We start from the raw sequence: 13,111 nt of genomic DNA, 5'->3' as shown, positions 1-13,111 counted from the left end.
TCCTCGGAGCACCGCCACAGCGAAATCGCAAGTTCGTGGCCAGTGTAGCTTTCGCTACAAAAAGGGGAGGTGGGCGGGGTATTTCGATGCTTTCATTGCCGGAAGTTTCCGAAAGCGCCACTGATTATTTCAACTCGCAATGGCACAAGGAAAGCAGAACTTCCTGTTTTTGCAAAATTTCGTTGGAACTTAGGCTCGCTGAGCGGCTATGCTAATTTGACGGATCTTGCTTATCTCCAATCGTCTCTGCAACGATTCTCCTCCGCGAAACGCTTTCTTGTTGGGTGAATGGCTAAACGACATTCCCTACTGAAATGTTTCATATCAGCCACTCGTATGGAATTATGGGAATATGGAGTCTCTAAGAAATGGAAAAATATATGATAATCGATACCTTGTCTGTATGGAGTGTATAATTATTTTCCATAATTTCCTTACAGTATGCTTTACGCCATATGTAGTCCGTAAGCTCCCGTACGCTCTTCCACAGAGTCCATACCGATTCCATGTGCTCTGTACTAACTAACTCCATAAAATTTTTGCGGAACTATGGAATTTTAAGGCGGAAGCCTTTAATGCTTCGTCGTTGTAAGCAGTTGTCGACAGAAATGTCACGCTTTTCAATTGGTCGAAACGGTCGTGACGTCACAGTGCGCGAATTTCAAACGGGGCCAATTGTACTTTGGCTAGTAACCATGCAACCAATTAAAGGGTTCTTATTGTGATGCTCCAAGTAAGTGGGAATGAGTTTAGTTCAATGCTTAATTACCCAATTAGCCTGCTTAACCCTTCTAGTCAGGCCAAATAAATAAATAAAACCGAGTAGGAAATTGCCGAGTTCGGGAATCGAACCCCGGTCTACACAGTGCAAGACGAGCATGCTAACCACTCCGCCATGCCAGCTTTTTTTTTCTTTACTGCATTTTCACAACGGGTACAAAGAAGTAAAACCTGTCAGCAACACTTGCACTGACACGGCAGCTTAAAATTTTTTAAGTTCAACCAAGTCATCCAACACATTTAACCAAGTTGGCTGATCAGGCAGTGCCTGATACACTTCCCTCAGACATATCACACCTTCAATGAAATGCTCGCGTGGAGATCTCACAACTACTTCTGCATTGTTGAATTGTGTCCTTGTTTTCCATAAACTATGGAGGCCAAGGAGCATAATATTGTCATAAGGGATGTCCTGTTTTCCTACCAGTAAGAACCTGATGCCATGCGGGTGTAGCGGTAAATCTTTCTTTAAGGTTCTTTGAAGCACATCCCAGAAGAAAACCGCTTCCCAACAATATAAAAACACGTGATCTATTGTTTCAGGTGTTTTTACATAGAAAACAATCTGTTGACCAAGGGACAAAGAGTCCTTTATCATGCATCCATGTTTTGACCGACAGTGTTCCGTTGTGAAGTTTGAAAAAGAAAGTTTTCAAAGATGGGTAAACTGGCATTCTTTTAACCCTTTTGAGCACATGTGCTCTTGGGCCTCCGCAGTTTGACAATTGGTAAATGGGTACAGGGAGCAGTGATTCAATTAAATCTTTATACAGATTTGCAGTACCTCTCCAATGGCACTAGAAAAAACTCCGCCATGCCAGCTCGATGGTTTGGAATGAACAAAGGCGCGTCTAGTGAATACGGTGTCTTCGTTCACTCCCATCTTCTTCCCTTTCCGTTACGGCGAGGTTTAGGTGTCCACCCAGATCCGCGACACACATACATTTCCTTTCCTCAAAAACCAATTTACTGACGAGCAAGGTGTACAAACGAACGGGCGATGGCGTTCTATGGACTGCCTGGCAGCGTTGCAAGACGCTGTCGCGTTTCACACCTAGAGGCGAAGCCCAACATCTTAACAACGCGTCAGTGACACAAGCAGCAACACCGCACTTAAGGCTTTCGCCTCACCGCACTTTAGGTGAACAAAGTACCCCCTGAATTGTTGGAACTCGGTTTGGTTTATGGTTTGGTTTATGGGGTTTAACGTCCCAAAGCGACTAAGGCTATGAGAGACGCCGTAGTGGAGGGCTCCGGAAATTTCGACCACCTGGGGTTCTAACGTGCACTGACATCGCACAGTACACGGGCCTCGAACTCGTCATATGAAAATTTTCATTTGGGTTGCTTCCGTTTACTGCTTGTTCTATATAGATGAACTTCTTTCCTCTGGCGCCATCTTTTTCCGCTGTAACCCAAAGTGACGGTGCCTCCTGCTTACCATGAGGCCGTACAGACGCGTCATCAAATTTACTTGAAGATTTTGAAAATCATTAACAACGAGGAGTATATAACAGGCGATTTAAAGGCAGATTACACAGCCAGGCGGGCACAAAGTTAAGGATTATTTTCGAGAATTACGAAGTTTACGCCTGAGTACCAAAGTCAGCTGCTGGACGCGGCGGACGCGGTTCGACGGATTAAAATACGCCGATGTGCAGTGCGATTTTAAGGCGAAAGCCTTTAATGGCTCATGCTCGCGGTGTCCATCCCTGATCTGGAATCATGCCAACTGTGGCCTCTCCACACAGCGGCGCAACCTCCTTGCCCCCTTAGCAACCGGCGCGCCGGTGAAGGGGAAAGCTTTGCATAGCAACTGTGACGTCACACATTCGCGGTAGAACGAGCGCGCGCGCGTCGGCGGTGGTAGCTACACTGGCGCTCCTTCGCCAGACGGCTCGTTGCAGTGGAGTGAGTGAGACGCATGGCTCCGAAGTGGCCCAGTGATTCCGCGCCAAGCGGTTCGGGGAAGCGGCAGCGGACGCCGGATTCCCCCAACAGCAAACGCCAGAAGAAAAAGCAGCGAATGCGCATGCGCCGACTGAACATGTCACCAGATGCGAAAGCAAGGGAGGCAGAACGGACGAGGCTTTCGCCAAGCACACTTTAGGATATCCTGTGTGCGGTAATTTCTTTTGAGCCCTTCGTGGCGGGTGCTTCTTGTGAAAAAGTTGTTTCCCGAGTGACAGCCAAAGGAGATCTTGTATAAAGGGAAGTTTATCGAACAGTGCAAACAAAGAAAATGATGCATGCACACTCATGACTGAGGGCAAAACAAATGCATAGAAAGTGGGTGGCGACACAAACCCCATGACCTTGCCTTAACACACTGTACATATTACGAAATACATCCTAGTGCATGAAACCAGCACTGAACAAAGAAGAATCAACTTCCAGAGGCCACAGAGAGGGGGAGGAACCTTCTCAAAGTAACTTCGCCCACAAAATTATACACTAACAGATCGTGCACCTGTTCAATACCGTTACAAGGGAATAAAGGACACTACAGTACACCATGCGAGTGGGAAGCAGTGCAGGAACACAAACTTGTGCCAAAGCAAAGACGAAGAAAATGCACTTTTTCTCAGGAATCGACTTGAAGCAACAGAACAGTTGAACACGGTCGCGAAGTCAGCAGTATTACGCGCAATCTTGTTGAGTTAGTCTGCGGCGAAGGCGCTGTAGAAGCTCGTAAATGCGCACACCATGCAGCAGATGGTCATGAAACTAGCGTTGACCAGTGGAAGGCCCTTTTGAACGTGGGGTGTGCCGTTGCTACTCTTGTGGAGTTTGCGTTTATGTTGCGGAAGCAACACTGGAGCCCCGGAGAGCCCAAACTGCGCATACGCGAGGAGCGAGTGTGAGACAGTTACTGCGTAATTACCTTGCCTCAAATACAATTTTCGTTTTCTTTATTACGGCCCCTCTTCCTCTTTCACTCCAACTTCCTCTCTCCCTGTACGGGGGAGGGAAGAAGAAGTGGTGGAGCGATAGCGGCTTCGGCCGCGTATCTGTTTTTTTTTCAGCAGCGTCCGCTTCGGCGGACGCGGTTGTTGCTACGACGCGCGTCTTTTCTTCTTTTTTCTTTTCTTTTTCTCTTTCCTCTGACCTTTACCTCTCCTCTATCTGCAGCGGCAGCGATGGTGGCTCGGCTCGAGCCAGTAGGCAGGCCCGTGCAATTTCCTTTTCATCCTTCTCCCAGTCACAACAGATTCCTGTACGGTGCGGTTCAGGTGTCCACCGAGATTACAGAGAATTACTGCGGAATTTCCTTTCCTCAAAAAGCCTTGCGTTCAAAGAGCAAGGCATCGCGCCGAACGGGGTGACTTTCCGTGGACACCCTGGCAGCGCTACAACACTCTTTCGTTCCGCTCCTGAAGGCGAAGCTTAAGCGGTTTGGTTTGGTTTGGTTTGGTTTGGTTTATTGGGGTTTAAAGTACCAAAGCAAGTCAGGCTATGAGGGACACTGTAGTGAAGGGCTCCGGAAATTTCGACCACCTGGTGCTCTTTAACGTGCACTGTCATCGCGCACTACACGGGCCTTTAGAATTTCTCCATCAAAATTCGGCCGCCGCGGCCGGGATCGAACCCGCGTCTTTTGGGCCAGCAGCCCAATCCCCAGTCTTCGATGCACCGAAATCGATCCCCCGTCTTTCAGGTCAGAAGCTGAATGCTGTAACTGAGATATACCACGGCAGCGCCCTTTATATGTACTGTTATTATGCACGTTCCCTCTAACCTTCTCCTTCCTCGTCTACCAACCCGTATCACGAGACCTCTGACGCATGTGCGAACTGCCAATGGTCGTTACGAGCACGCCCCCTGGCTAAAAACCGTTAACTGCAGGTTCTCTAAAACGGCAATGAGATTTGCCCCGACACCGTTAACTGCAGGTTCTCTAAAACGGCAATGAGATTTGCCCATATACAGAGCCAGTCTTGAAATAGAGGAGACAGGGAAAATGCCATTAATGACACTGTTATTGATAACCTATATAGAGACGATTTCCATCTAACTACAAGAGCCAAGAATAACGTCGATCAGTGCTTTGTCACGCACAAAACAGTCCTTCCCTTTCCCCTAATCTTTTGTCATGAACGCAATACATGCTGTGCCTCTGGCCACATATATTTGACTCCATGGCGGACATCAGCGTGGCGAGGCCGGCAAAAAGAACAGCGATGCGTCCACGAGACCACGAGACTGCTGCTCTACGCTAGCTTTCTCCAGCGCGAGAGGCACAGTTCCGCTATGGAGGCGGTTGCTACATGGGCACGCCGTGCAGTCATCGGCAATGACCTAATGGCGTTAAATAAAGTAGCACTTCGGACCACGGGAACGCCCGTGACCGTACACGATGACCATTTGACGCGCACAAATCACTATGTGGAAAGCACGACAAAAACTGGGTGTAATCACCAAGGACAGGAAAGTCCGCAGCAAATCCAAGCCGTCCGTTTCCCCTAATCTTTTGTAATTACTCCCTTCTTACAAATCTACTCCGCCTTGGGGGATTCCCCTAAAACATTTGACCAACACTGTTCCCACTTCGAGTTATTGATCAACTCGCTCTCGTCCTACCATAAGCTTACCGTCCCGGTTTGCTCAATTGGCAGAACGACTGCTCCGGTGAAGCGGTGGTCCCGGGTTCGAACCCCGGACCAGGACGAATTTTTCTTTAACTGCAAAGTTTCTAAGAAAGCTGTATATATTTCCTTTGTAGCCATATGGCTGCGCTTGGGTGGACGTCAATGAGTAATTACTCCCTTCTTGCAAGTCACTATGTAGAAAGCACGACAGAAGCTGGGCGTAATAACCAAGGACAGGAAAGTCCGCAGCAAAGCCAAGCTCGGGGATTTAGATAAAGCTGCCGGTGAAACTCTCCGGTTTCTTCGGGTCTGCAAAGGCTGAAGTGCAGTGGACTATGGACGCCTTCGGGGCGACTACAAACGACCCAACGAATATAAAACCTCCTCGTAATCTCCCCCACCTCTCCCCCCCCCCCTCAAAAAAAAAATTATACACCGCCTTCAGATCCGGCTTCATGAATGCAACATGATTATGAACTGAGGCTGGCCTCCGCCAGGCATCAGAATGAGCGCAAATGGCCCCCAGAGTTGCATGAAAATCGCTGCAGGCCCTCATACGGGCCCCATCCGTATCCATCCCCACCACCCGCGGTGAAATTCTACAGAGCCGGGCACCCGAACGCCCCCCCCCCCCCCAAACCCCAATGCCCCATCCAGCCGCCTTAGCCGACGGCGTGCACGTGCAAAATCGGTGTTTTCCCCTAAGCCAGAAAAGGAGCACGCGTTAGAGAGAAACAATAAGGAGACAAAAAAAACAATCAGGATGCACGCGACATCAGCCACGATTAAAGAAGTTGACCACCTCACTTGAAGAGGAAGAAGGTGACAGAAGGTTCTTGAAAGGAAGAAGTCGAAAATATGTGGGTGGGGCAATTTCCCCCGGCTCCACGAACAGCTGATCACATTCGAAGCGACAGCTGGATTATCTACGCAGGACGTTGGGGAGCGCAAAGAAGCGACAAACGTCTTATACAGTGCTGTCACCGGCGTCTAGTCCAGTCACGCCATTATGACGCCCTCGGACACTCAAGCCGCGGAGGAGGAGGTTTTGTTTGAAGTTGACGTTCACCACTGGTCGCTGTTCTGGGCGAAGGAACGAAAAAAAAAGCCAACGAAACAAGCGAATAAATGCGTTTAATGTCAAGAACGAACATTCACACAAAGGGCACACACACACACGTAAAACAAGATCACAGCGCTGCTCGAATGTCCTTGCAATCGGCTATCAAACCACATCACTTAATTTCAGGTACAGCAATATGCACCGCCAGCAGTCAACATTAAGTTCATCAAATTGTGTGCTGCCATCCACAGCCTCGCATATAACTGTCGCCCGCACAACACCAGCATAGATCATATAGTTGTCATCGAGATGACACCTTGCCTTCTTCACGTCCATTGACACCTGGAGCTCGGATTTCCCAGACAGCGACACCAGGTGCTCCTGTAGCGATGCGGTGCCACAGAGTTCGTCGAAGGCAGTTGCCCAGGGATCTTTGGCAGAAGCTGCAGGCCTTGCGTCAGAGCTCATCACGAACTTGGCGGCCTTGTTGAGTAGGGCCCGGTTCTGCTCTTTAGCATCGTGGATGCTTGCACAATCCCACGCCACGTCATTCCAGAGAGAGCAGTTTACACTGACTCTCGACAGGAAGACATTCCTGGTGATCATCTGTTGAAGCACGACAACGACCGCATCAGACATGCCGCGAGGGCTCTCGATGCGCAGCTCAACCAAGCTTCTTCTGAATTTGCAGACCAGGACCGACAGCAATTGAGCAGTCTCTAAGGTTAGTCGAGAGGTTACAAACTTAAATTTCCGTAGATTTGGTTTGTTTATCAGGGCATCAAAGATCTTGGCCATCAGTGGGGCCGTCTCTTCTCTCTCATTGAAAGCCCTCTGCACGTCTAAGTGAAAGCTCCGTAGGCTTCCACATGCCTTGATTGCCGCACAGACCGCACTGGCGACAGCTCCCTGCGTTGTGTCATCATTGCCAGCAACGCCGACCCCGTAGTCAACGTGCAGTGAGCGCAGTGCGAGATTCAAGGCCAACGAGTCATACACGGAGCACAGGTCATTTGCGACAAACCACCGGTGACAGATCTTCACCTTTGCAGCCCATCCGAGGGCCTGTGCCAGGGTTTTGGACACCAACGAGGGCTGGTGTACAAACAGGCAAAGTTGGACGCGGCCAGGACTCTCCAGTTTGAGCTGCTCAAGAGTGGAATTTTTCACCTGTAGAATTCGCGATGTGCTGCTGATGTGCGGCAGAACGAGGCTTCTCAAGTTAGTGTTGAAAGCAAGTGCCGCGCATAACCTGCTGACTGTTCCTGCTTCAAGATAACAGTTCAAATTGAGGTGCTGCAAAAAGCAATTCGCAGATAACGCCTCCGCAATACATGAAGCACCTCTGCTATCAAAGCTGCAACTTAGTAGCGACAGCGTTCGAAGTGACTGATGACCATTCAAGAACGTTGCCAATGCCTTTCCCACTGTGTAACTAATTGATGTCGCTTGCAGAGCCAGGTGCTGAAGTGATGGAATGTCTTCTAATGCACCAAAGAGACTTTTTAAACAGGAAAGACATCCTCGCCCACCATTTAAGTGCTCGCAGATCATACCTGCTTTGCACAGACCCACCAAGGTGAGCTTCTGCAGAAACCTATTGCTCCTAAAGGCCCCTGCAATGGCGTTGCAGGCTGAATAAACTCTGCTGCCCTGGAAGGCAAGGTTCTGTAGCCGTTCACACGCGACTAGGGCAAAGAGCATTGTTCTTGCAGATTCCCGAGACAGATCGTTGCCGACCAGCTTGACGCTGTAGAGAGTCCTGCAGTTTCCCCTCAGCACATCAACCACCTTGGGCGCCAGGGCATCGCTGACGTAAATGTTGGTGAGGTCAAGCTCACGCAGGCACTTCAGAGGGCCAAAGGCTAGGAGAAATCTGCCATCAAGCCGAAGGCTACAGGTGGCATGAAGCACAACGCTTTGCAGGTTATTCGTCGGACCGACGATGACAGATGAGATTAAGGAGAGCCGGTAAATGTGGGCTTCGTCATGCACACGGACCTCGCGGATGCAGGGATGCTGTCTAGGGAGCCAGGCGATGAGGAAGGCGCCATCGTATTCATTACCGGAGCTATGGTGCCTCGCGCACTGGTCAACTCTGTCGTCGCCAGAGCGCAGGCAGAGCTTTCCCGGTTCAAACTCTGTCAACGCAAGCCTCGTCGTCCGCAACGCCTTGTTCCACGAGGCTATCTCTTCAATTAGCCAGCATCCTTTGACCTCGTCCGCGGCACAGGAGCGTTCGCTACGAAGCCCGCGTAACAAGTGTTGGAGTCTCCAACGCCAAGGGTAGCGGGTACCTGCACCGTCCATGCTAGTGTCGTTTCAACTCACCTGAAAAAATTAAATTCGTGCCGGAATGTCAAATAAAGCAGGTATAGTGTTTTAAGTTGCGCTTAGACGAAGCGTTGGTACTCACGGTCCCATGCACAAAGCGTGGAAGGTCCTTGCTTTTGGCCAGGATCTCGAAATCTTCACATGCGGCCGGGGTGATTTCACTGGTAGCACACTATGTCATCAATCGTGGGGGCATGCTCCGAGACCACAGCATTTGGGAATAAGCCGAGGGAACGAAGCCTATCACAGCTTCGAACGCGAGAGCGCACGAGAGCTTCCAATGCCCACGCGCTACGGCTTCGTCTTCTTCTTAGCAAATGGCGCCATCTATCGTCGCTCCTGATCCCGGATGCCACGCATGGATGTCATTGAGAAATGCTCTTCGGCATTGTTGCCTGTAGGGATATCGACTAAAAGCTAAGGCGTTTAAGTAATAGTGCAAGTTTCACCGGTTCTGGCACCCACAGCACAAATATTGTCAACAGGTTATGGCACAGCTTTCGAGTATGACAATTTCTAGTGCAACAGTTAAGAGGGAATAAGAGCTAGCAACCTTGAAATAACACGCATTTTTAACAAACACGTACGACCGTTTGCAGATAAAAGGGCCTAATAGTTCGTGATTCCGTCCACGGGTACGCACACTTTATCGTAATCTACTTAATATGTTTTTGTCCTCCGGAATATTTGCAACCAATACTGAACTCGAAGTACAGGTAACCTCTCTCAGAACCATAAAATCACGTTTACGGCCTTAATTAATCATTGATTTTCTTAATCACAATCTATAGGACAACTGCAGAGCTTTGCTTTCAGTTACTGCTATAGCTGCTGCAGTAGATTCTTGCTGCTCTGTTAATTGATCTTTTTCTTTTCCCTACCTTGATGTGCGGGATTAGCCTGCTGCTCATTTTGTTATTTATTCATAAATCCTTTTTTCTTTATCGTGCTTGCACTGCTTAGGTTCGAGACTCGTCGATTATTTGCTAATTGATAAATACGGCAAAGAATGGTAAACTGCGGTTGCTTCTTCCGCTTTAAAGAGAACATGAAAAAAAACACTAAAGCCTCTGTTGAGTCGATCGCTGAAGCAGTTGTTGAGCATTTCACCGTTAATTTGTGCCGAATTATTCTCGTCTGCCTTCCTCTAGGCTGTGTCTGTGTCTGTCTTTCGTCGGTCTGCCTGTCTAAAGCCTCTATTCCTTTCTTCCTTCATTTCTTTCTTTCTCTCTTCCTTTCTTTCCTTTTTTCTTTCTTTGATCCTTCCTGCTTTCTTTCTTTCATATTAACGCGTAGTACGTGTCATTTATGGCGTGTCTATCTCCCAATTTTTCCGCTAAAGAAGAGAGCAGGCAATATACGCGCATATTCCTGCCCAGCCTGCTTATGTCCTTATTTTAATATGATTTAGTTACAGTCTAGCTTCTGTGTCGCCTGTGCGTGTCAGTCTTTGTCCTTTTTTACAGCTGGGAAATGCCTGCTTAGACTCCCTAGGCACGAAAACATTTTGCAATACGTCTATCTCTGGCAAAGGAGAAAGCAGAACCTCTGCAAAAGTAGGACCACACCTGTGGGCATGCCGTGAGTTTAAAGGTGGTCGTGTCCAGGGTTCCTTCCCATGGAGTCTTTCGGACGGGAGGCCGGAACCGCAGCATTCCCACCGGTGGCTCTGCGAACGGGATGCCGCGGTACTCTTCCACGTCCCGGCCTATGGCACGCACAAGCCTGCCGCGGACCTTGCCCTCAGTGGTGTCCCTCTCCACGTAGGACTCATCACCAGCCGTGGCGACCCACAACAACAGGGCGGCCAGGAACAGGGAGACCGTGTACGCCATCGTTGTGGCTGAAAAGGAAAAAAATTCAGGGGGGGGGGGGGGGGGGGGGGCACTTTGTTGACCTAAAGTGCGGTGAGGCGAAAGCCTTAGGCGCGGTGTTGCTCCTTGTGTCTATGTAATTAAGATGTTAAGCTTCGCCTCTAATAGTGAAACGCGACAGCGTCTTGGAACGCTGCCAGGGTGTCCACAGAACGAAATGGCCCGTTCGGTTCTACGCCTTGCTCGTCGGTAAATTGGTTTTTGAGGAAAGGAAACGTATCTGTCTCGCATACCTCGGTGGACACCTGAACCTCGCCGTAACGGAAAGGAAGATGGGAGTGAACGAAGACACCGTATTCATTAGACGCGCCTTTGTTCATTGCAAACCATCGAGCTGTCATGGCGGAGTGGTTACCATGTTCGGTTTGGTTTTATGGGGTTTAACGTCCCAAAGAGACTAAGGCTATGAGAGACGCCGTAGTGGAGGGCTCCGGAAATTTCGACCACCTGGGGTTCTTTTACGTGCACTGACATCGCACAGTACACGGGCCTCTAGAATTTCTCCTCCAAAGAAATTCAACCGCCGCGGCCGGGATCGAACCCGCGTCTTTCGGGTCAGCAGCCGAGCACCGTAACCACTGAGCCACCGCGGCGGCTGGTCAGCATGTTCGTCTCGCACTCCGGAGACCGGGGTTGGATTCCCGAACTCGACCAATTTCCTTCTCGGTTTTCTTAATTCATCTGGCCTGATTATAAATGTTAATTAGGCTAATTGGGTAATTAAGCAATAAACTAAACTCAGTCCCACTTACTTGGGGCATCACTATGCGATCCCTTTAATTGGTTGCATGGTTACTAGCCAAAGTACAATTGGCCCCGTTTGAAATTTGTGCACTGTGACGTCATGGCCGTTTCTACCAATTGAAAAGCGTGACATTTTTGTCGACATGTCCTGCTTACAACGATGTGGCATTAAAGGCTTCCGCCTTAAAAGGTATCAAGATAGCCATCGTCTTTACCCTAGCCCATGTAAAGGCCTCAAGGCGGATGAGCGGCTCCTTCTCCGCCGCTTCGCCAATACATTGCTGTGCCCGGCAGCCCTAAAACATTTCGACCCCTCCTTTAGCGGCAACTGCCCGCACTGTAGTGCGGTGTCTTTTGACACCTATCACATGGTGTGGGCCTGCCCGTCCAACCCGGCCATTCCAACCATCCCCAACCCAACCCGGGAGGACTGGGAGGCGACCCTGCTCGGCTGCCACGACTTACAGGCCCAACAAGCCTTAGTCGGGCGCGCCCGGGCGGCGGCTACCGCCACTGGGCTCCCAAACTAGGGACCTCCACCTAGTGTTTGTAAGGATCGGTCCCTTAAGGGCTGATCCAAACACCTCCTGTCCGTTCTGAATAAATGTTTTCACCACTACCACCACCACCTTAAAAGGGTAAGGAAAGAAGTAGTTTGCCGTACCTGAAGTGGCAATGAAAGGTTAGGGAGCATGCCATTGCATAGATTTACGCAGTAACAGTGAATATGATCACAGACAACACGAAATTAAGAGCAGATTAAGCGCGATCAGTCTTTCCGCAGTGACTTCCACGATGAACCAATCCTAACTCACGCACTTGGCGACGCCTGTGACTACGTGTAGAAACTCGTATTTGGCTACAATGCTCGCATTTGTACAATGTCATTTTTCAAATAAATAATTTTGAAGGCTTAGCTTAGCTAAGCCTGGCTGATTGCGAAAGGAATAAAACACCTGGCTGCGCTTGGTTCTGCTGGTAGTTGCACAACAGGCGCCGTGTTAAACTCCGCCACACACACCAGCTGTGCATTGGAGAGCATCGTCTTCATCATCTTCCATCTGCTCCGTCCCGCGGCACTTCTACTTCTTCTTCTTCTTGTTCTTCTTCTTCTTGCGCCGCAGCTCCGCCGGAGCGAAGGATGAGCCTCCATCGATAAGACGAGTTCGGCCCCCAGCTCTCCTCTTGTCTTGACGTCACGCGGTCACGTGGTAGCGCGCCGCAGCGAAGGATGAGCCTCCATCGATAAGACGAGTTCGGCCCCCAGCTCTCCTCTTGTCTTGACGTCACGCGGTCACGTGGTAGCGCGCCGCAGCGAAGGATGAGCCTCCATCGATGAGACGAGTTGGGCCCCAGCTCTCCTCTGGTCGTGACGTCACGCGGTCACGTGGTAGCGCGCCGCAGCTCCGCCGGAGCGAAGAATGAACCTCCATCGATGAGACGAGTTGGGCCCCCAACTCTCCTCTTGTCATGACGTCACGTGGTCACGTGGTAGCACGCTGCAGCTCCGCCGGAGCGAAGGATGAACCTCCATCGATGGCAGAAAAGTGCAAGCAGTATTGCTTTCGCAATAAAAACGTAGAAGGTGCGGCAAAACTAAAGCGTTCCTTACAGCGCGCGCACCTGCTTCGCTGAACCTTCCATTGCAATACGTTCATCGCGGACAAGAACCCCTCCCGGAAACACGCAGGACCCTCACTTGGCTGAATTACCGCATAGCTGAAGGA

The 13,111-nt window shown here is 50.0% G+C and overlaps 1 protein-coding gene across 1 annotated transcript; it reads right to left on the bottom strand.

Annotated features, from left to right (window-relative positions):
* Window positions 1–6,594: 6,594 nt before the first annotated feature.
* Window positions 6,595–8,742, bottom strand: LOC149366987 (uncharacterized). The gene has a single exon (XM_089566273.1). The coding sequence runs from the start codon at window positions 8,740–8,742 to the stop codon at window positions 6,595–6,597; it is 2,148 nt and encodes a 715-aa protein (XP_089422399.1).
* Between the last annotated feature and the right edge of the window lie 4,369 nt (window positions 8,743–13,111).

Source organism: Amblyomma mixtum, chromosome 1, assembly GCF_055824585.1.
Source record: "Amblyomma mixtum isolate Tamu chromosome 1, ASM5582458v1, whole genome shotgun sequence".
In the NCBI taxonomy this organism is placed as follows: Eukaryota; Metazoa; Arthropoda; class Arachnida; order Ixodida; family Ixodidae; genus Amblyomma; species Amblyomma mixtum.
Note: the sequence above shows the minus strand (reverse complement) of the source record. Positions and strands in the feature narration are given on the sequence as shown.

Bases quoted from the DNA above. Each gene is read 5' to 3' on its own strand.
- LOC149366987 (XM_089566273.1), bottom strand. From the start codon at position 8,742: ATGGACGGTGCAGGTACCCGCTACCCTTGGCGTTGGAGACTCCAACAC.